General features: G+C 38.9%; 1 protein-coding gene and 1 pseudogene across 4 annotated transcripts in view; both read right to left on the bottom strand.

Moving 5' to 3' along the window:
- The window catches only part of COMMD1 (copper metabolism domain containing 1), a 225,920-nt gene that overhangs the window by 8,085 nt on the left and 193,069 nt on the right, over positions 1-24,766 (bottom strand). The window contains exon 3 of one of the 4 annotated variants that reach the window (XM_077134340.1): positions 23,946-23,990. The exons of the other annotated variants lie outside the window; for them this stretch is intronic. Coding sequence (XP_076990455.1) covers positions 23,961-23,990 — 30 coding nt within the window. The 3' untranslated portion in view covers positions 23,946-23,960. Of the gene's footprint in view, positions 1-23,945; positions 23,991-24,766 lie in introns of those variants that run through there. 4 annotated transcript variants of the gene reach the window in all.
- LOC143661676 (FMR1-interacting protein NUFIP2 pseudogene) lies at positions 4,503-7,622 on the bottom strand (annotated as a pseudogene).

Below are 24,766 nucleotides of genomic sequence, written 5' to 3'. Positions count from 1 at the left end.
AATTCTCATAAAATAAACCACTACTTTAAAGTGTACAATTCAGTAGTTTTAATATATCCAATGTTATGTAATTATCACCACTATCTAATTCCAGGACATTTCCATCACTCAACAAGAAACCCTGTATCTAGTATATGGTTTAGCACTTTGATATTCAAAAAAAGATGACAACAACAAGAAAAGAGGACAACGATGGAAGATGAAATATATCAAGAATTTTTATCAAAATTCTAGATAACAGAAATGTGCCCTCACCTCTAGAGTCTGTTCTTTTTTTTAAACTTTTTTTTTAATTGTATAAAATAACATATATACAAAGCAAAGAAAGAAAAAAAGCAATAGTTTTTAAAGCACTCTTCAACAAGTAGTTACAGGACAGATCCCAGAGTTTGTCTTTACAGTCTATTTTTATACCGTGTATCTAAAGAAAGAGATAGCTTATGTCATTCCTTAAAACAATATTTTTAAAAAGAAAATAACTTGTGATTTATAATGTTTTTCAACAAACATTTTTAACAATACATATTAGAACCAATGTCCTACTCAGGCCATTTTTATCCTGAGACAATCTTGTCTAAAATATAATAGCCAATAAGTCCTACTTCTAATGTGTAAAGAACATACTAACCCAATTTTCCAAAAGGGGAAAAAATCATACTGTAAATCACAAAGCAAGTCATCCTACTGAGAATGAAAAAGGGCTGAAATCAGACATTTTTGGGGCTCTAAGACTGCAACTTAATAACGGAAGAACTAAATTAAAATGACTCAGCCAAAACCTTTGTAAGTTTGCCCATAATGTGCTAAGAGCTATGTGAAACTAAGACAGGGTCTCTAATAAGTAAGAGAATGCCCTCTAATAAATAAAATAGCAGTGCCTCAGCAACATAGCTAGTACTCTCAGAGCCAAAGCAGCTTCTAATGGAAGGCTTTATCCATTTTCTAACAATCTCCTACAAGATGGCTGAGTATTGCTAGTGTAGTAGGAAGGAATTAACTGTAACTAGACAGCAATTCACCATTTCTCTGGGCATGTCATTCAGGCATGGTAACAGACATGAGGACCAACTGACAACAGCAAAGTGCTTAAAGAATTAAAAGTCCACCTCCACATTTTTATTGTGTTCAAAAATAAAACTTACAGGAAAACAAACTTAAATAGTTTGTAACTCAAGTGGGAAGAAGACCATGGGTATCTAGAAAGTCTTGAATATGCCTCTGATGTAAGTAACAACTAAACAAATCAAGGGCACCTAATTTCAACTTCCCAAGTGGCACATACAGGTTTTATATAAAATGGCAAAGTTTTCAGATAACATCAGATCTTAATTATACCAAATACCTATTATGTGGGTCTCTGCTGCTTCTCATGCCCCTCATGTTTTGGTCCATCTTTTAAATATTTCCAAAAAGGAGACAGAATTTGAATTGGTTAAATTTAATAGTCGATACCACAGCCCTTCTGCAAAAGTTTCATAGAAAAGGAGATTAGAGCTATTGGGAGGAACTTTGTGACTTCACAAACCACTTTTGAAAATCATATCCACATGGTGCAATTTAAGCCAAAAAGATCTTTTATTCCCCAAATATTTCCATTCCTTCAGACACTAGGACTACTGTTCTCAGACTAGATGTTTTCTTTAAAATACAAATACTTCCAGGATAGGTAATGTAAAAAGTCATTAACATCTTTCTGCTACTCAAATCAGGGGATTTTTAACTAGAATAAATGCGAGTTGCCTGCTTTAAAGCCCAGAGTATTTAGCATTAAGAGAGACTGGGGGAAGGGGTATATAGGTAGGGCACAAAATACAAAATGTAGGGAGGGCACAAAATATAAAGGAATCGGGAAAGTACTGAAGGCATATCCCTCCTTGCACTATAACTACTATCCTGAGACCCAGAGCACAGATCCATAGATTAAATATCTTCAGCTACTCAGATCCATATACCCTCCACACTTTTCCCCCATTTTGCTTACCGTGGTAAAATATATATTATAACATATAATCATTTTAACCATTCTAAAGCATATATTTTTGTGACATTATGCACACTGACAACATTGTGTAACCTTTACTGTTATCTATTTCCAAAACATTTTTATCATCCTAACCAGAAACTCTTACCCAGTAAGCAATACTTCCCAATACCCTGTTTCCCTAGCCCCTTGTAACTACTCTGCTCTCTATGAATTTGTTGATTCTAAGAATTTCATATAAGATAAATCAAACAGTATTTGCTCTTCTTGCTTATTTCACTCAATGTGATGTCTTCAAGTTTCTTCTACGTTGTAGTATGTATCAGCACTTCATTTTTTATATGGCTAAATAATATTCTTAATAGTGTCCCACAAGTCCCTCAGGCTCTGAACACTTCTCTGTGTTCTTCTGTCTTCTTAGTCCTCAGACTGGATACTTTAAACTGTTTTATTTTCTTGTTCTCTGATCTTTTCTTTTGTATGCTCAAATCTGCTGGTGAGTCACTCTAGTTTTTCAATTCAATTATTGTACTTCCATTCCATAATTTGTTTGATTCCTTTTTATAATTTCTATCTTTCTTTTGTTCAGACAGCATTTTCCTTTAGCTGAATTAACATATTTAAGACAGTTGATTTAATGTCTTTGACCAAAGCTCCAATGAATGAATTTTCTCAGGGATGGCTTCTGTCAAATTCTTTTTTCCCCTGAGAATGGGCCATACTTTCCTGTTTCTTTGCGTGTTCTGTAATTTTTTTTTTTTTGCAAGGGCAGTCATGGGGAATTGAACCCAGGTCTCCGGCATGGCAGGTGAGAACTCTGCCTGTTGAGCCACTGTGGCCCACCCTGTTCTGTAATTTTTTAATTGAGAACTGGCATTCTGAATATTACGCTATCATAACTCTGGAAATCTAATTCTCCCTCTACTTTGGAATTTGTGTTTGTTTGGACTTTTCCATACCATTTTTGCTCCCAAACTGGGAAAAGAGAAAAGAAAAAGTAAGGGAGTGGGGGGACAACACGAAGAGATACTATCTTTGTAAGACTCCTCTACTGCTCCTGCCTATAGGGAGTTGAAACAGTGCCACCTTCTTGCCAACCCTTGGAGAACAGAAGTAACAATCACCAATGAGACCATATACCTTTGGTGTCCCTCTACTGCTGTGTTGTCATTTTTATCTGCAGGCACAGGCCCTGAAAGTCAACAAGGCAATGAGATTCCAAGACTACTGTCCAGTCAAAGTTGTTTCGATTTCCAAGAAAAGAGAAGGTGGGAATGAGCCAAGTACAGGACCCTGAGATCCATCTGGTTTAAGATTTCTTAGTTAGAAAAAAAGCCAGAGCCATGATGTGGTAGTTAGGTTCAGGTGTCAACTTGGTCAGTTGAAGGTGCCCAGATCTGTTGCTGTGGCCGTAAGCCAATGGCATGTGAAGCTCATCTGTTGCTGATTACATCTGCGGTCAGCTAGGGGAAGTGTCTGCTGCAATAAATGACATTTGATTTAATTGGCTGGATGCTGAAATGAGAGAGCTCAACGCAGCACAGCCAAGCAGCTTAGCATACCTCATCTCAGCACTTGCAGCTCAGCCCAGGCCTTTGGAGAGGAAGAAAGGAAGCACCTCAGGGAAAAATGTTAGAATCCAGAAGCCTGGCAAGAAGGCCAACAGAGATCACCCTGAGTCTTCCTGTGTAAGAGAGAACATCAGATGAAAGTTAGCTGCCTTTCCTCTGAAGAACTATACATTTTTAACTAAATAAATCCCCTTTTATTAAAAGCCAATCCATCTCTGATGTGTTGATTCTGGCAGCTCTGGCAAACTAGAACACATGATTTAAAGGAAAACTGGACATGCCTATCTTGCCAATGTGTTATCAAAAGGTATAAGTACTTTGGCCCAGACAACTACAATTTATTTCTGAAAGGGAGAAAACAGTTTTGACCTTGAAAGAAGTGGATTTTTGGCTGGCTTAATTATGAACTGCTAAACCAAGACTATTACTATTACTTTTCCCCCAGAGATGTCAAGGAAGCCTGACACACATTCTGTATCACATGGCTCATCAGTCAGTGAATACTGAAAGGTAGAGCTCTGTACTGTTCACCTTCTCTTTACCATTACAAAAAAAACAAATGAAATTCAGAGCCTTCTCCAGTTTCATGAAGCCCAGAATTCTCAGCTCTTTGATTCAACCCATCTCCAATTAATACCCATATTTGACTGAGTTTGGACATCCTCGAACGTCTATATTTAATAGAGTAGAATGAGAATTAATTAGAAATACTTGATTATGAACTGATTTCCATAAGCACTAGGACTTAAGCATTTACAAGGAAATTTTAGAAATATCCCAAAAAAGAAAATAAAAGGTAGCCAGGTTATATCAATACTAAAGCTCAACAGAATTAAATCATTAGAATAATTTCTATGTTTTTCAAAATACAGTGCCCAGTACCTTTTAAAAAAAATTTTCAAAATTTTTATTAATAAAACCAATCAACAAACAATATGAGCATTCTTTCCTTTCATCACATAATTGCATATTCATCATCATGATCATTTCTGAGAACAGCTGTATCAATTCAGAAAAAGAAATAAAAAGAAAACAGAAAAAAAATTGATACATACTGTCACGTTCAGGTTCATGTGTCAATTTGGCCAAGTGGTAGTACCTGTTTGTCTGGTTCAGTAAGTGCTGGCCTGTCTGTTGTGATGAGGAATTTCATAGAATTAAATCATGATCATGTCAGCTATATCCACAGCTGATTCCATTTGTAATCAGCCAAGGGGAGTGTCTTCTGCAATGAGTGATGCTTATTCAAATCACTGGAAGGTTTTTAAGGAGGATTCAGAAGAGAGGGGCTCTCTTCCTGCTTCAGCAGGTGAGCCTCTCCTGTGGGGTTTGTCCAGAGCGTCCATCAGAATTGTCAGCTTCACAGCCTGCCCTGTGGATTTTGGATTCTGTGTTCCCACGGGTACATGAGACACTTTTATAAATAATATATTTGCAAGTGTTTCCTGTTGATTCTGTTTCTCTAGAGAACCCTAATGTACATACCATACCCCTTAACCCTCCCTTTCATTGATCACTAGGATTTCAATCCACTAAATTTATTTTAACATTTGTTTCCCCATTATTTATTTATTTTTAATCCACAAGTTTTACTCATCTGTCCATAAGGTAGATAAAAGAAGCTTCAGACACAAGGTTTTCACAATCACACAGTCACATTGCGAAAGCTGTATCATTATACAATCATTTTCAAGAAACATGGCTACTGGAACAGAACTCTACATTTTCAGGCAGTTCCCTCCAGCCTCTCCATTACCTCTTCACTAACAAGGGAATATCTACTTAACACATAAGAATAACCTCCAGGATAACCTCTCGACTCTGTTTGGAATCTCTCAGCCATTGACACTTTAGTCTCATTTCTCTCTTCCCTCTCTTTTTGGTCAAGAAGGTTTTCTCAATCCCTTGGTGCTGAGTCCCAGCTCATTCTAGGATTTCTGTCCCACATTGCCAGGAAGGTCCACACCCCTGGGAGTTATGTCCCATGTAGAGAGGGGGAGGGCAGTGACTTTGTTTACTGTATTACTGTATTGGCTGAGAGAGAGAGGCCACATCTGAGCAACAAAAGAGGTTCTCTTGGGGGTGACTCTTAGGCCTAATTTCTTTTACTTGTTAAGTCTTTATTCATTAATCACTCGCATTCACTCTTAAAAACAAAAAGAAAAAACAATTACAACAAAAAACTACTCAGTACTGGAGATTAAATAACCTTGTGTAGTCTCTTAAAATAAATTTTGATTCCTTAAGAAGTCTAATTACTTTCAGTTGCCATTAAAAAAATAACTATATAACTTTATATAGTTATATTTGTATATATTATTCTGTGATTCTACTTATGGTTCCTCTGCTGCACTGAAGATTTCGGAGCATAAAAGCCTTGTGTCCCCCATGAATGGTGGCTCTAATGCCGCAGAAAGGTTACGAATAGGCAGTCTGATCCTGCTACTCTTCATTGATCTGGACTATCCATGACTTCATTCTAAGTGATTATCCTCTGGGATCTTGTTTCTGCAAATTCCAAATAGATTCCATTTCTTTAGTGTGATATACAATAGCAGTCCTCAGGTCAAAAGAACCCCAGCTATCATTCATTTCTAGGCCTCTCTGATATCTCTTCTTTGATGGAGCCTAACAAAGTGTTCATAGGAGAGGCCAGAGGCTCTTGATTTTCTACCTCATAGTCCTTTGAGAGAAACCCTAAAGCACCCTAAAGCACACTACTGGTGTCTGCTTTTTGCAGGTCATCTATATGACTGGGTTCCAAGGATAAGGCTCCACTGTTGCAACTAGTCCCAGGTTTTAGAATGCTACCCAGAACTTGAGGACTAGTCTGTTTTTTCCAGCCCATAAGCCTTGGGAAATACAGGATGCTCAGTTCCTGAGGGGATTATTTCAGCACCCCGTGAAACCAAAGTGGCAGGATATTCCCCTTGAAATGTCACCTCCATCGCTTTATGATCCGATGACTTCCCCAAAACAGTCTCCAGGCCTGCACTGGGTTCACTTAAAATGAAAAACCACACTGATTCTGGAAGATATCCCCCAAGTTTTGCTGATCTCTCTGAGAGGACAGATTCACTTGTGTTGCGCTCAATAGCACAGGTGCATATTTGAAGGATAGATAAAAAGCTAGACTTAGTTTGTTCAATAACTGCTGAAGTTAAACTCATGCCCTGGAGAACTGAGTCCCAGCAGAGATGGGAGTATTAGCAGCAGCAGTAAGCAGTGGCTGACCTCTGGAAAATATCCACTTGCATTAGTCCCTGCTAAAACAGGTCTGTTAGAAAAACTGGCAGAAGTAACCAATTTCAGTGCAGACATAGGGACCTGGGATACCGACGTGAAAATTGGTTCTGCGTTTCCCCAGTAGATGATGAAGATGAAGATGAAGATGGAGATGGAGACACAGAAGAATTCTGTACAGTTTTGTTAAGGTTTTCCTTAACTTTGCTTGCATAACTTATTTTAGGAACTATTTTAGCACTGCTATTATCCACTGGAAAATCTGGGGATAGTTTAAATACTGCCCACAAGTCCTCCTTGGAGGCAACAGCTAAAGCATGCTTTCTTTTGGGTCGACTGTTAAACTTTTTGCTGCTCACTCCAGGTTTAACATCAGAACTCTTCCATAGCACATCACCCATAGTGGGATTTCCTCGGCTTGCTCCTCCAAGCCCAGATTCATACTTCCAAATGGGCTTAGAACCATCTACTTGACTTCCCTTCTGTCCACCGTAGTCAGGTTTGAGACTTTCAAGTCCCTGCTTTAAAGTTGGGACATTGGCCTCTTGTTGCATTATTTTGTCCTGCACTAAATTAAGGTTTTCACAGCCCTTGGCACTATTGTGCCTAGCTTTCCTTTTTTTAGAAGTAGTATAACCACTCTCAAATCTACTACCATCATTATTTGCCCCTTTGCTCAAATAACCATTAGTAATATAGCCAGAATTATTTGTCACAACACCATTTGGAATTGCTACAGCATCGGTCTTGTCTACAGATTGGTTCTCTCCAGATTTTTCATAAGAGTTCCCGTTCTTTTTGTCCATACTGGTTTTTTTAAACTTTTTTATTAATTAAAAAAAATAATAACAAGAAGCACAAACATTCCCAACACATACACTCAGCAATTCACAATATCACATAGTTGCATATTCATCATCATGATCATTTCCCACACATTTGCATCAATTCAGAAAAAGACATAAAAAGACAACAGAAAAATAAACAAAAACAGAAAAAAAATTTTACATACCATACCCCTTACCCCTCGCTTTCATTGATCACTAGCATTTCAAACTAAATTCATTTTAACATTTGTTCCCCCTACTATTTATTTTTATTCCATATATTCTACTCATCTGTTGACAAGGTAGATAAAAGGAGCATCAGACACAAGGTTTTCACAATCACACAGTCACATTGTGAAAGCTATATCATTATACAATCATCATCAAGAAACATGGCTAATGGAACACAGCTCTACATTTTCAGGCAGTTCCCTCCAGCCTCTCCATTACATCTTGAATAACAAGATGATATCTACTTTATGCATAAGAGTAACCTCCAGGATAACCTCTCGATTCTGTTTGGAATCTCTCAGCCATTGACACTTTGTCTCATTTCACTCTTCCCCCTTTTGGTCGAGAAGGTTTTCTCAATCCCTTGATGCTAAGTCTCAACTCATACTAGGGTTTTTCTCAATCCCTTGATGCTGAGTCTCTGCTCATTCCAAGATCTCTGTCCCACGTTGCCAGGAAGGTCCACACACCTGGGAGTCATGTCCCACTTACAGAGGGGTAGGGTGGTGAGACTGCTTGTTGTGCTGGCTGGAGAGAGGGGCCACATCTGAGCAACAAAAGAGGCTCTCTTGGGGCTGACTCTTAGGCCTAAATTTTAAGTAGACTTGACCTATCCTTTGCGGGGTTAAGTTTCATATGAACAAACCCCAAGACTGGGGGCTCTGCCTATAGCTTTGGTTGTCCACACTGCTTGTGAGAATATCAAGAATTCAACTTGGGGAAGTTGAATTTCTCCCCATTCTCACCACTCCCCGAAGGGGCTTTGCAGATACTTTTCCACTCACTGATCGAATCACTCTGGGATTCATCGGGGCATCACTCTGGACAAACCAGCAAGATCTCATGTCCTACCTGAGATTCCAAGTACTTATGGCGTTCAATCAAACTATCTACGTAAGTTATATTAGGAAATGCACTAGTCAAAATATAAATTTTGTAACTAATAAACATTTTTTGCTTTAGTCTCACTCAGGTGACATTTTAAAACATTAATTACCATCTATTTTCAGTACCCTGCAATAATGACATTCCTTTGTTCTTCCTCATGCAAAAACATTTTTAAAATTGTACCTTGTACATTTCACTGTTATTATACACTCTAGGCATTCCTAGATTATACCATCTCAATCTTTAACATCTATCTTTCTGATTTCAGTACGTCCCCAGCCCTCCTCCTTCTATCATTCTCATATGCAGCTTGATTCAGTGTTTTAACATAATTATATTACAGTTAGGTAGTATTGTGCTGTCCATTTCTGAGTTTTTGTATCCAGTCCTGTTGCACAGTCTGTATCCCTTCAGCTCCAGTTACCCAATATCTTACCCTATTTCTATCTCCTGATGGTCTCTGTTACAAACAAAATATTCCAACTTTATTCACTAATGTCAGTTCATATCAATGACACCATACAGTACTTGTTCTTTAGTTTTTGGCTAGTCTCACTTAGCATAATGTTCTCAAGGTCCATCCATGTTGTTACATACCTAATAAGTTTATTCTGTCTAAAAGCTGCATAATATTCCATCGTATGTATACACCACAGTTTGTTTAGCCACTCGTTTGTTGATGGACATTTTGGCTGTTTCCATCTCCTTGCAATTGTAAATAATCCTGCTATAAACACTGGTGTGCAAATGTCCGTTTGTGTCTTTGCCCTTATGTCCTCAGAGTAGATACCTAGCAGTGGTATTGCTGGGTCATATGGCAATTCTATATTCAGCTTTTTGAGGAACCACCAAACTACTTTCCACAGTGGTTGCACCATTTGACATTCCCACCAAGAGTAAATGTGCCTCTTTCTTCACATTCTCTCCAGCACCTGTCATTTTCTGTTTTGTTGATAATGGCCATTCTGGTGGGTGTGAGATGATATCTCACTGTGGTTTTGATTTGCAATTCTCTAATGGCCAAGGACATTGAGCATCTCTTCATGTGCCTTTTGTCCATTTGTATTTCCTCTTCTGAGAAGTGTCTGTTCAAGTCTTTTTCCCATTTTGTAACTGGATTGGTTGTCTTTTTGTTGTTGAGCTGAACAATCTCTTTATAAATTCTGGATACTAGACCTTTATCTGATATGTCGTTTCCAAATGTTGTCTCCCACTGTGTAGGCTGTCTTTTTACTTTCTTGATGAAGCTCTTTGATGCACAAAAGTGTTTAACTTTGAGGAGTTCCATTTATTTATTTATTTCTTCAGTGCTCTTGCTTTAGGTGTAAGGTCTATAAAACCGCCTCCAATTAAAAGATTTATAAGATATTTCCCTACATTTTCTTCTGACTGTTTTATGGTCTTAGACCTGATGTTTAGGTCTTTGATTCACTTTGAGTTAACTTTTGTATAGGGTGTGAGATACAGGTCCTCTTTCATTCTTTTGCATATGGATATCCAGTTCTCTAGGCACCATTTATTGAAGAGACTGTTCTGTCCCAGGTGAGTTGGCTTGACTGCCTTATCAAAGATCAAATGTCCATAGATGAAAGGGTCTATATCTGAACACTCTATTTGATTCCATTGGTCAATATATCTATCTTTATGCCAGTACCATGCTGTTTTGACCACTGTGGCTTCATAATATGCCTTAAAGTCAGGCAGCATGAGACCTCCAGCTTCGTTTTTTTTTTTCCCTCAAGATACTTTTAGCAATTTGGGGCACCCTGCCCTTCCAGATCAATTTGCTTATTGGTTTTTCTATTTCTGAAAAATAAGTTGTTGGGATTGTGATTGGTATTGCGTTGAATCTGTAAATCAATTTATGTAGAATTCACATCTTAACTATATTTAGTCTTCCAATCCATGAACACAGTATGCCCTTCCATCTATTTAGGTCTTCTGTGATTTTTTTTAACAGTTTTTTGTAGTTTTCTTTGTATAGGTTTTTTGGTCTCTTTAAATTTATTCCTAAGTATTTTATTCTTTTAGTTGCAATTGTAAATGGAATTTGTTTCTTGATTTCCCCCTCAGATTGTTCATTACTAGTGTATAGAAACACTACAGATTTCTGAATGTTGATCTTGTACCTTGCCACTTTGCTGTACTCATTTATTAGCTCTAGTAGTTTTGCTGTGGATTTTTCAGGGTTTTTGACATATAGTATCATATCATCTGCAAACAGTGATAGTTTTACTTCTTCCTTTCCAATTTTGATGCCTTGTATTTCTTTTTCTTGTCTAATTGCTCTGGCTAGAACTTCCAACACAATGTTGAATAACATTGGTGATAGTGGACATCCTTGTCTTGTTCCTGATCTTAGGGGGAAAGTTTTCAGTTTTTCCCCATTGAGGATGATATTAGCTGTGGGTTTTTCATATATTCCCTTTATCATTTTAAGGAAATTCCCTTGTATTCCCATCCTTTGAAGTGTTTTCAACAGGAAAGGATGTTGAATCTTGTCAAATGCCTTCTCTGCATCAATTGAGATGATCATGTGATTTTTCTGCTTTGATTTGTTGATATGGTGTATTACATTAATTGATTTTCTTATGTTGAACCATCCTTGCATACCTGGGATGAATCCTACTTGGTCATATGTATAATTCTTTTAATGTGTTGCTGGATTTGATTTGCTAGAATTTTGTTAAGCATTTTTGCATCTATATTCATTAGAGAGATTGGTCTGTAGTTTTCTTTTTTAGTAATATCTTTGCCTGGTTTTGGTATGAGGGTGATGTTGGCTTCATAGAATGAATTAGGTAGCTTTCCCTCCACTTCAATTTTTTTGAAGAGTTTGAGCAGCGTTGGTACTAACTCTTTCTGGAATGTTTGGTAGAAATCACATGTGAAGCCGTCTGGTCCTGGACTTTTCTTTTTGGGAAGCTTCTGAATGACTGATTCAATTTCTTTACTTGTGATTGGTTTGTTGAGGTCATCTATTTCTTCTTGAGTCAAAGTTGGTTGTTTATGCCTTTCTAGAAGTTGTCCATTTCATCTACATTATTGAGTGCATTAGCATAAAGTTGTTCATAGTATACTCTCATTACTTCCTTTATTTCTGTGGGGTCAGTGGTTATGTCTTCTCTTCCATTTCGGATTTTATTTATTTGCTTCCTCTCTTCTTTTTGTCAACCTCACTAAGGGTCCATCAATCTTACTCATTTTCTCATAGAACAAGCTTCTGGCTTTGCTGATTTTCTCGATTGTTCTCATGTTCTCGATTTCATTTATTTCTGCTGTAATCTTCATTATTTCTTTCCTTTTGCCTGCTTTGGGGTTCGTTTGCTGTTCTTTCTCTAGTTCTTCCAAGTGGACAGCTAATTCCTCGATTTTTGCCCTTTCTTCTCTATTCATATAGGCATTTGGGGCAATAAATTTCCCTCTTAGCAGTGCCCTTGCTACATCCCATAAATTTTTATATGTTGTGTTCTCATTTTCATTTTCCTCAAGATATTTACTGATTTCTCTTGCAATTTCTTCCTTGACCACTGGTTGTTTAAGAGTGTGTTGCTGAGCCTCCACATATTTGTGAATTTTCTGGCCCTCTGCCTATTATTGATTTCCAACTTCATTCCTTTATGACCTGAGAAAGTGTTTTGAATGATTTCAATCGTTTTTAAATTATTGAGACTTGCTCTGTGACCTTCCATATGGTCTATCCTTCTGTTGTGGGGGTATAATGTGCTATAAATGTCTGTTAAGCCTAGCTCATTTATTGTATTTTTCAAATTCTCTGTTTCTTTATTGATTCTCTGTCTAGACGTTCTGTCCATTGATGAGAGTGGGGAATTGAAGTCTCAAGCTATTAAGGTAGATGTGTCTATTTCCCTTTTCAGTGTTTGTCTCGTGTGTTCTGGAGCATTCTGGCTTGCTGCATAAATATTTATGATTGTTATGTCTTTTTGTTGAATTGTTCCTTTTATTAATACATGGTGTCCTTCTTTGTCTCTTTTAACTGCTTCACATTTGAAGTCTAATTTGTTGGATATTAGTATAGTTACTCCTGCTCTTTTCTGATTGCATTTTGCATGAAATATTTTTTCCCAACCTTTTACTTTCAACCTATGTTTATCTTTGGGTCTAAGATGTGTTACCTGTAGATAGCATATAGATGGGTCCTGTTTTTTAATCCATTCTGCCAGTCTATGTCTTTTGATTGGGGAGTTTAATCCATTACCATGTAGTGTTATTACTGTATAGGTAGAACTTTCTTCTACCATTTTGCCTTTTGGATTTTATATGTCATATCCAATGTTCCATCTTTTTACCTTTACTGATAGTCTTCATTTCTATACCATTCTCCACACCTCTCTCTCTCCTGTCTTTTTGTATCTGTCTCTAGTGTTTCCTTTAATATTTCTTGCAGAGCCAGTCTCTTGGTCCAAATTCTCTCAGAGAAAAAAAATTCTCTCATGTTTTGACTGAAAATGTTTAAATTTCTCCCTCATTTTTGAAGGACAATTTTGCTGGATATAGAATTCTTGGTTGGCAGTTTTTCGCTTTTAATTTAAATATATCATCCCACTGTCTTTTCGCTTCCATGGTTTCTGTTGAGAAATCTATGCATGGTCTTATTGGGATTCCCTTGTATGTGATGGATTGCTTTTCTCTTGCTGCTTTCAAGATTCTCTCTTTCTCTTTGACATATGACATTCTACTTAGTAAGTGTTTTGGAATACGTCTATTTGGATCAATGCTGTCTGCAGTACAATGCAGCTCTTGGATCTGTAATTTTAAGTCTTTTTCAGTGATAATTTCCTCCATTAGCTTTTCTTCTCCTTTTCCCTTCTCTTGTTCTTCTGGGACACCCATAACACATATATTCATGCACTTCATGTTGTCATTCAATTCCCTGAGTCCCTGCTCACATTTTTCCATTCTTTTCCCTATATTTTCTTTTTCTTGTCGGATTTCAGATGTCCTGTCCTCCAGGTCACTAATCCTATCTTCTGCCTCTTGAAATCTGACATTGTAGGTTTCCATTGTTTTTCTCATCTCTTCTACTTTGCTTTTCAGCCCCATAAGTTCTGTGATTTGTTTTTTCAGACTTTCGATTTCTTCTTTTTGTTCGTTCCTTGCCTTCTTTATATCCTCTCTCAATTCACTGATTTGATTTTTGATGAGTTTCTCCATGTCTGTTCGAACATTCTGATTTAATTGTTTCAACTCCTGTATCTCATTTGAATTGTTGGTTTGTTCCTTTGTGCCATAGCTTCAACTTTCCTAGTATGATTCATGTATTAGTTAGGGTTCTCTAGAGAAACAGAATCAACAGGGAACACTTGCAAATATAAAATTTATGAAAGTGTCTCACGTGACCGTAGGAATGCAGAGTCCAAAATCCACAGGGCAGGTTGCGAAGCCAATGACTCCAATGGATGGCTGGGATGAACTCCACAGGAGAGGCTCACCAGCCAAAGCAGGAATGCAACCTGTCTCCTCTGAGTCCTCCCTAAAAGGCTTCCCACGATTGGATTCAGCATCACCAATTGCAGAAGACACTCCCCTTTGGCTGATCACAAATGGAATCAGCTGTGGATGCAGCCGACGTGATCATGACCCAATCCTATGAAATGTCCTCATTGCAACAGACAGGACAGCGCTTGCCCAATCAGATGAACAGGCACCACAACTTGGCCAAGTTGACACCTGTCTCCAACCATGACAATTCATTATGTTTTGCTGCCATCTAGGCATTTAATAACCTTAATTAGTTTATTCTGGAGATTGTTTTCACTTTTTATACCTAGGATTTTCTTGCTGGATGACTTTGTTGTCTATTTGTTCTTTGACATTCAGTTCAGCTTATTCTGGACTTCTAGCTTTGGTTTTGTTTAACAGATCAGAATTTTTCAGTTCTTGTTTTCTTGTTTCTTGCCCTTGCCTGTATGGTGCCTTTTTTCCTCCTTAGGATAGTCTATTTAGGTATTATAGACCCCAGCCAGATTTTCTGAGACCAAACTGACCTCCTGTCAGGAAGAAAGAATTACCTGCATCAGTTTTTCCTGAAGGTGAGACCCAGCAGATTGAAACGCTTTCTTATGAAGCCTCTGGGCTCTCCGTTTTTCCTATCCTGCCCAGTATGTGGCATTTGTATGCCTGCAGGTCCCACCAGCATAAGGTGATGTGGTACCTTTAACTTCAGCAGACTGTCCCTGCTGGGGGCGTGGTGGCAACATAGGTGAGGTTGTAGTCTGATTTTAATTGCTTCACTTTTCCCAACACTGGGGTCTGAATTCCTAGAGGGAGGGATTCCACCTTAGCTGGGCCCCACCGCTCCCCTGGGAAAGGCACAGCCTCCAGACAAACATTCAAACAACCTTAATCCTGCCTATGCCTAGGGCAGTGGGGCCCAAGGAGCCCTGCAGTTGTATCCAAAGAGCAGTCAAACCATAGATACAGTCACCAAAATGAAAGAGAAAAATCCTTTTCAGAGTAGGACCCCCATTCCTCGGGTTTGCCAATCAAGAGATTAAGTTGGTACACTGCTCTGTGTATCTCCAGGAACTATGTGCCCCCTCCTTTCCTTCAGGGCCCAGACCTTTTCAAATCCAAAAAAACCTCTTTTTTTTTTTTTTTTTTTTTATTTTTTTCCTGTAAGCCCTGCTCCCTCTGTGCCAGGGCAAAAACCAGTGGCCTCCTCTTTTACTGAAGGTTCAGCTGAGCTGGGGGCCTATTTTTAGTAGTCAGAATTTGTTAATTAATTCCACAATTGGAGTTTGGTTGCTCTCAGCCTCTGCTGCTGGTAAACTCTCTTTCCTTTTCCTTCTGGGAAACAGCCTGTGGGGGAGGGGCACCAGCCGCTGCTTGGAGAACTCATGGTTCTGGGTGGGCTCACAGCAGTTCAACTAGTCTGAACTGGGAGATTCTGTGTGTCCAGTTACTGACGTGGCCCCAGTAGTTGTTCTGTAGTGTTCCTGGCTATTTATTAGCTGCTCTGGAGGACAAACTAAATCCCACACCTTGCTAAGCCACCATCTTGGCCCTAATCAGTCATCTATCTTTTCACCCCAGTACCTTTTACAAGTGTTCCTTTTTGGCAGGATTTACTGTTTTGCTGTTAAGATTTTCTGAATTCTGAAAAATTTGTCTGAAAAATATTTGGGTAAAAAAATTATTTTTCAGTGGTCTGGCTTGGTCAACAGAGATCATATTGCTTTTGACTAAGGAGAACTTGCTCCCATGCCACAATGGGTAAAGTACCTGAGGAACAATGCTGAACAGCTGGAAGGAAATTTCACATAAATCTTACAGAAATGGCAAAGCTCTGAGCATAGATGAAGTGTTGCTAATTTTAGTTTGTAGTTTAACTGGGGCCTCTCATCATTACTTTTGAGATACATTCCAGAGCAAACTCATTTGCCAACAACTTTGTCAAACAAATTAAAATGCATTCACATGAAAGGAACAGAGAAGATTTAAAAAAAAAAAACAAACTCATTCAGAGTTGCTTGTTTAGGTAACACCATTAGTCAGGTAGGAACAAACTATGCAATAGTATTTGCTTTCTAAGATGTTCTTGATAATCTACAGATTAAGACGGGGAAGCATTTAGGCTCAAGCTAATAGTTTTTGACTACAAAAAACAGGAGTGCAGCAATGTCTGACAAACTCGTTGGCATGAGGAATTAGGCAGAGGTGGTAATATGCAAACCAACTCTGGATTCCAGACTTTCTCCAATTAGAGGGAACACCACCTTGCTCTGCAAACAGTACTATCTATTGTCAGCCATTTTTTAAATTTATAAAGACCTGTTTTTTGCCACAGCATATGATCTACCCTTGAGAATGTTTCATAAGCACTAGAGAAGAATGCATATCCTTGTGGTTTGGGATGTAATGACCTATATATATCTGTTAGGTCTAATTTATTTATCAAGTTGTTTAACTTCTCTATTTCCTTGTTGATCTTCTTTCTGGTTGTTCTATCTATAGAGGAGAGTGGTGTATTGAAGTATCTTGCTATTATTGTTGAAACACCTATCACTCCCTTCAGTTTTGCCTACATCTGTCTCATGTTCTTTGGAGCACCTTGATTGGGAGCATAAATATTTATGATTATTATTTCTTCTTGGAGAATTGTCCTTTTAATTAACATATAGTGTCCTTCTTTGTCTCTTATAATGGCTTTACATTAAAGTCTATTTTGTCTGGTATTAGTATAGCTATTCCTGTTTTCTTTTTCTTTTTTTTTGCATGAGCAGGCACCAGAAATCGAACCCGGGTCTCCAGCATGGCAGGCAAGAATTCTGCCTGCTAAGCCACCATGGTCTGCTCTCCTGTTTTCTTTTGGTTACAATTTGCGTGGAATATCTTTTTCCATTCTTTCACTTTCAATCTATTTGTATCCTCATGTTAAGTCTCTTGTTAGCAGCATATATATTTCTGAATTACATTTCTTAATCCATTCTGCCAATCTGTATCTTTTAATTAGTAAGTTTAGTCTGTTAACATTCAAAGTTATTACTGAAAAGGCATTTCTAGAATCCACCATCTTTTCTTTTGGATTTTATTTGTCAGATCTATATATTCTTTTCCCTCTTTCTCTTTTTATCTTTGAAGTTACCCTTACTGGTACTCTTCAGTTTTGTGCCCTTCTCCAGACCTCACTTTCCTGTCTTTTTTTCCCAACCTTTTACTTTCAACCTATGTTTATCTTTGGGTCTAAGATGTGTTACCTGTAGATAGCATATAGATGGGTCCTGTTTTTTAATCCATTCTGCCAGTCTATGTCTTTTGATTGGGGAGTTTAATCCATTACCATGTAGTGTTATTACTGTATAGGTAGAACTTTCTTCTACCATTTTGCCTTTTGGATTTTATATGTCATATCCAATGTTCCATCTTTTTACCTTTACTGATAGTCTTCATTTCTATACCATTCTCCACACCTCTCTCTCTCCTGTCTTTTTGTATCTGTCTCTAGTGTTTCCTTTAATATTTCTTGCAGAGCCAGTCTCTTGGTCCAAATTCTCTCAGAGAAAAAAAATTCTCTCATGTTTTGACTGAAAATGTTTAAATTTCTCCCTCATTTTTGAAGGACAATTTTGCTGGATATAGAATTCTTGGTTGGCAGTTTTTCGCTTTTAATTTAAATATATCATCCCACTGTCTTTTCGCTTCCATGGTTTCTGTTGAGAAATCTATGCATGGTCTTATTGGGATTCCCTTGTATGTGATGGATTGCTTTTCTCTTGCTGCTTTCAAGATTCTCTCTTTCTCTTTGACATATGACATTCTACTTAGTAAGTGTTTTGGAATACGTCTATTTGGATCAATGCTGTCTGCAGTACAATGCAGCTCTTGGATCTGTAATTTTAAGTCTTTTTCAGTGATAATTTCCTCCATTAGCTTTTCTTCTCCTTTTCCCTTCTCTTGTTCTTCTGGGACACCCATAACACATATATTCATGCACTTCATGTTGTCATTCAATTCCCTGAGTCCCTGCTCACATTTTTCCATTCTTTTCCCTATATTTTCTTTTTCTTGTCGGATTTCAGATGTCCTGTCCTCCAGGTCACTAATCCTATCTTCTGCCTCTTGAAATCTGACATTGTAGGTTTCCATTGTTTTTCTCATCTCTTCTACTTTGCTTTTCAGCCCCATAAGTTCTGTGATTTGTTTTTTCAGACTTTCGATTTCTTCTTTTTGTTCGTTCCTTGCCTTCTTTATATCCTCTCTCAATTCACTGATTTGATTTTTGATGAGTTTCTCCATGTCTGTTCGAACATTCTGATTTAATTGTTTCAACTCCTGTATCTCATTTGAATTGTTGGTTTGTTCCTTTGTGCCATAGCTTCAACTTTCCTAGTATGATTCATGTATTAGTTAGGGTTCTCTAGAGAAACAGAATCAACAGGGAACACTTGCAAATATAAAATTTATGAAAGTGTCTCACGTGACCGTAGGAATGCAGAGTCCAAAATCCACAGGGCAGGTTGCGAAGCCAATGACTCCAATGGATGGCTGGGATGAACTCCACAGGAGAGGCTCACCAGCCAAAGCAGGAATGCAACCTGTCTCCTCTGAGTCCTCCCTAAAAGGCTTCCCACGATTGGATTCAGCATCACCAATTGCAGAAGACACTCCCCTTTGGCTGATCACAAATGGAATCAGCTGTGGATGCAGCCGACGTGATCATGACCCAATCCTATGAAATGTCCTCATTGCAACAGACAGGACAGCGCTTGCCCAATCAGATGAACAGGCACCACAACTTGGCCAAGTTGACACCTGTCTCCAACCATGACAATTCATTATGTTTTGCTGCCATCTAGGCATTTAATAACCTTAATTAGTTTATTCTGGAGATTGTTTTCACTTTTTATACCTAGGATTTTCTTGCTGGATGACTTTGTTGTCTATTTGTTCTTTGACATTCAGTTCAGCTTATTCTGGACTTCTAGCTTTGGTTTTGTTTAACAGATCAGAATTTTTCAGTTCTTGTTTTCTTGTTTCTTGCCCTTGCCTGTATGGTGCCTTTTTTCCTCCTTAGGATAGTCTATTTAGGTATTATAGACCCCAGCCAGATTTTCTGAGACCAAACTGACCTCCTGTCAGGAAGAAAGAATTACCTGCATCAGTTTTTCCTGAAGGTGAGACCCAGCAGATTGAAACGCTTTCTTATGAAGCCTCTGGGCTCTCCGTTTTTCCTATCCTGCCCAGTATGTGGCATTTGTATGCCTGCAGGTCCCACCAGCATAAGGTGATGTGGTACCTTTAACTTCAGCAGACTGTCCCTGCTGGGGGCGTGGTGGCAACATAGGTGAGGTTGTAGTCTGATTTTAATTGCTTCACTTTTCCCAACACTGGGGTCTGAATTCCTAGAGGGAGGGATTCCACCTTAGCTGGGCCCCACCGCTCCCCTGGGAAAGGCACAGCCTCCAGACAAACATTCAAACAACCTTAATCCTGCCTATGCCTAGGGCAGTGGGGCCCAAGGAGCCCTGCAGTTGTATCCAAAGAGCAGTCAAACCATAGATACAGTCACCAAAATGAAAGAGAAAAATCCTTTTCAGAGTAGGACCCCCATTCCTCGGGTTTGCCAATCAAGAGATTAAGTTGGTACACTGCTCTGTGTATCTCCAGGAACTATGTGCCCCCTCCTTTCCTTCAGGGCCCAGACCTTTTCAAATCCAAAAAAACCTCTTTTTTTTTTTTTTTTTTTTTCTTTTTTTCCTGTAAGCCCTGCTCCCTCTGTGCCAGGGCAAAAACCAGTGGCCTCCTCTTTTACTGAAGGTTCAGCTGAGCTGGGGGCCTATTTTTAGTAGTCAGAATTTGTTAATTAATTCCACAATTGGAGTTTGGTTGCTCTCAGCCTCTGCTGCTGGTAAACTCTCTTTCCTTTTCCTTCTGGGAAACAGCCTGTGGGGGAGGGGCACCAGCCGCTGCTTGGAGAACTCATGGTTCTGGGTGGGCTCACAGCAGTTCAACTAGTCTGAACTGGGAGATTCTGTGTGTCCAGTTACTGACGTGGCCCCAGTAGTTGTTCTGTAGTGTTCCTGGCTATTTATTAGCTGCTCTGGAGGACAAACTAAATCCCACACCTTGCTAAGCCACCATCTTGGCCCTAATCAGTCATCTATCTTTTCACCCCAGTACCTTTTACAAGTGTTCCTTTTTGGCAGGATTTACTGTTTTGCTGTTAAGATTTTCTGAATTCTGAAAAATTTGTCTGAAAAATATTTGGGTAAAAAAATTATTTTTCAGTGGTCTGGCTTGGTCAACAGAGATCATATTGCTTTTGACTAAGGAGAACTTGCTCCCATGCCACAATGGGTAAAGTACCTGAGGAACAATGCTGAACAGCTGGAAGGAAATTTCACATAAATCTTACAGAAATGGCAAAGCTCTGAGCATAGATGAAGTGTTGCTAATTTTAGTTTGTAGTTTAACTGGGGCCTCTCATCATTACTTTTGAGATACATTCCAGAGCAAACTCATTTGCCAACAACTTTGTCAAACAAATTAAAATGCATTCACATGAAAGGAACAGAGAAGATTTAAAAAAAAAAAACAAACTCATTCAGAGTTGCTTGTTTAGGTAACACCATTAGTCAGGTAGGAACAAACTATGCAATAGTATTTGCTTTCTAAGATGTTCTTGATAATCTACAGATTAAGACGGGGAAGCATTTAGGCTCAAGCTAATAGTTTTTGACTACAAAAAACAGGAGTGCAGCAATGTCTGACAAACTCGTTGGCATGAGGAATTAGGCAGAGGTGGTAATATGCAAACCAACTCTGGATTCCAGACTTTCTCCAATTAGAGGGAACACCACCTTGCTCTGCAAACAGTACTATCTATTGTCAGCCATTTTTTAAATTTATAAAGACCTGTTTTTTGCCACAGCATATGATCTACCCTTGAGAATGTTTCATAAGCACTAGAGAAGAATGCATATCCTTGTGGTTTGGGATGTAATGACCTATATATATCTGTTAGGTCTAATTTATTTATCAAGTTGTTTAACTTCTCTATTTCCTTGTTGATCTTCTTTCTGGTTGTTCTATCTATAGAGGAGAGTGGTGTATTGAAGTATCTTGCTATTATTGTTGAAACACCTATCACTCCCTTCAGTTTTGCCTACATCTGTCTCATGTTCTTTGGAGCGCCTTGATTGGGAGCATAAATATTTATGATTATTATTTCTTCTTGGAGAATTGTCCTTTTAATTAACATATAGTGTCCTTCTTTGTCTCTTATAATGGCTTTACATTAAAGTCTATTTTGTCTGGTATTAGTATAGCTATTCCTGTTTTCTTTTTCTTTTTTTTTGCATGAGCAGGCACCAGAAATCGAACCCGGGTCTCCAGCATGGCAGGCAAGAATTCTGCCTGCTAAGCCACCATGGTCTGCTCTCCTGTTTTCTTTTGGTTACAATTTGCGTGGAATATCTTTTTCCATTCTTTCACTTTCAATCTATTTGTATCCTCATGTTAAGTCTCTTGTTAGCAGCATATATATTTCTGAATTACATTTCTTAATCCATTCTGCCAATCTGTATCTTTTAATTAGTAAGTTTAGTCTGTTAACATTCAAAGTTATTACTGAAAAGGCATTTCTAGAATCCACCATCTTTTCTTTTGGATTTTATTTGTCAGATCTATATATTCTTTTCCCTCTTTCTCTTTTTATCTTTGAAGTTACCCTTACTGGTACTCTTCAGTTTTGTGCCCTTCTCCAGACCTCACTTTCCTGTCTTTTTTTTTTTCAACTGGCAGAACTCCCTTTAGCATTTCTTGTAGGGTTGTTCTCTTGTTGACAAATTCTTCCAAGATCTGTTTGTCTGTGAAAATTTTAATCTCTCCCTCAGTGTTGAAGGACAGTTTGGTTGGGTATGGAATTCTTGGCTGGAAGTCTTTATCTTTCAGGATCTTAAATATATCATACCAGTGCCTTCTCACCTCCATAGTGCCAGTAGAGTAGTTTGAACTCAGTCTTATGTGGTTACCCTTGTAGGTAGTAGATTGTTTTTCCCTTGCTGCTTTCAGGATTTTCTGCTTCTCTTTAATATTTGACAGACTGATTAGTGTGTGTCTTGAGGAAGGCCTATTTGGATTTATTCTATTTTGAGTTCATTGAGCTTCTCTGACTTGCATATTTATGTCCTTTATAAGGGTTGGGAAGTTTTCCCCCTTTATATCCTCAACTATCTTCCTAGCCCTTTACTCTTCTCTTCTCCTTCTGGGACACCAATGATTCTTTTATTTATATGCTTTGTTTTGTCCATCATTTCCCTGAGATCCAATTCAATTTTTTCCATTTTTTTTTTTGCCATGTTGTTTTGAGTGTTCAAAATCAGTTGTCCTGTCCTCTAGTTCACGTACTCTTTCTTCTGCCTCTTCAAACCTGCCGTTGTGTCTCTCTAGTGTGGTTTTTATTTGGTCTACAGCATCTTTAATCTCTGTGATATATGCTATTTTTCTACTTATTCTTTCAAATTTCTTACTGCTATTTTTTTTACTTATTCTTTCAAATTCCTTTTACTGCTCTTCTAGTATCTTCTTAATATCTTTTATGTCATTAGCCATCCCATTTATTTTATTTAGTAGAGTTGGATGAACATTTTTGATTAGTTGTTCCAATGTCTGTGTCTCCTCTGGTGTTTTGATTTGGTCATTAGGTTGGGATGTATCTGTCTGCATCAAGATATGCTTAGTGATCTTCTGCTGTCTTCACAGCATGTAAATATCTGGATTGGTTTACTTTGGAAGTTGATTTCCTTCAGTAGTCTAAAGCCTTGTCTTTGTAGGATGGATGTGGAGCAGGATGCAGGGCATGGGACAGGGCACAACAGTGTGGTGATGCATTGAAGCAGAAGTTGGGGGTGCTATGCTGGTGCCTGTGGGCATGCGCGCCCAGTGGCAGAGAGGATGTGGCTATGCGGGTGCATAGGTCTAGGGGAGGTGGAGCCCTGGTATGCGTTGGTCTGGGGCATATGGCCCTTTGTGTGCATGTGTAGAGATCAAGGCAGTGGGTCAGGGTTGTGCTTGTGTGGGCTGGGGGCAGATGTGGCCTGGCTGCACAGGTCAGTGCTTGCTCAGACCTGGGGGGGACATGACTGGGGGCCATGCACATGCACAGATCTGGGAGGGTCTTAAACTGATGTACACATGTGCAGAGCTCGAGGGGGCAGGTGGGGGGGGGGTTGTGGGACTGTATGGACTGGAGATGGGTAGCCTAGGTATGGAGGTAAGCACCCATAGCCTTCAGGGTCGGGGAGGTAGGGCTCGGGAGGGGCAGGTCAAGACTGCACTTTTGCAGGGAAGTAGGTTGGGCTGGGGCAGGCGTGTGTGCACTTGGGTTGGGGGTGTGGAGCAAGTACACATGTAAGGGGTTGGCAGGGTGGGGGTGCTTGAAGTGTGGGGGGGCAGGTGATGGGGTTCACTTGGTGTGGGGTGAGTTGCAGGTCATGGGGCTGTGGCACTGAGGGTAGTGCATTCAAGGAATGTGGCTTGGCTTACATTCTAGTTCCCGTCTCCCTGTCCATGCACTCCTGAGGTTTCCAGGCTTCTCTGTTAGGCTGTTTGCACCACCCAGATGGTCTCTGGTTCTCTGCTTCTCAGTTCCTCAGCTTTTACAATCAGGGCCTCCCTATGTGGTGCAGAAGACTCTCCCAGGTCACTTACATCCTGGAACCGCTATCTCATTCGCTCTTCCATTCCTTCTCTTGCTCAGTGGCTTCCTGCAAACTTCTGAAGGTGCTTCATATGGAGGAAGGAAGAGAAGATGTTGCATTTTTATTATCTAGGGTTGAATTCTGACAGAGAACCTTTGTTCATATGCAGTAATCATTCCTTACATTAATACGATGCTTTACACTTTAGAAAGCTTTCATATGCACAATTTCATTTGATCATTCCAACAGTCCTGTTAACAGGGAAGAGACCAAGCAAGGAGATACACTGAACAATTAATGAAGAAGTGAAAAACTTTGTCCATCTGACCCGAGGCTGATCTTTTCAGCCATACCTGGCAGGAAGATCTTGTCAAATAACACAATGGCTTTTATGGGCTTCGGCATACTTCTGATACAATTTATGGAGGAAAGTAAAGCCTCATTTACTTAAAATTGCCCACAGTTCTAGCAACTAGAGTTTAAAAGTTCAGGCCTTTCAAAAGAAAGCCAGTTTGGCAGTCAGCTCCAAACTGGCAAAGAAATGGACTAGATCTCCACTCATTCAGCAGACTTTGGAAGCAGTGGAGGGAATTGAAAGGCTTGGGGGAGAGGGTCACGATGGAGTAAATCCTCCACTTCTTGGGTGAGCGGATTATCTCTGATCCTCAAGTAAAATGAAATGCCTTAAAGATGTAATGCCACATTAAAAAAAAAAATCAACTTAGAAATTAGGAACAGGAGAATTGTGGAGAAAGAACCAATTTTAGCATTTTGGTGTATGTACATACTTGCAGACTTTCTATGAAAATCTTTTTAAAGGTATATTACATTTTCTAAAGACAGCGCATGGTATGTTGGAAT

This window comes from Tamandua tetradactyla, chromosome 17 (genome assembly GCF_023851605.1).
Source record: "Tamandua tetradactyla isolate mTamTet1 chromosome 17, mTamTet1.pri, whole genome shotgun sequence".
Lineage (NCBI taxonomy): Eukaryota > Metazoa > Chordata > Mammalia > Pilosa > Myrmecophagidae > Tamandua > Tamandua tetradactyla.
This window is presented reverse-complemented; position numbering and strand designations above follow the sequence as displayed.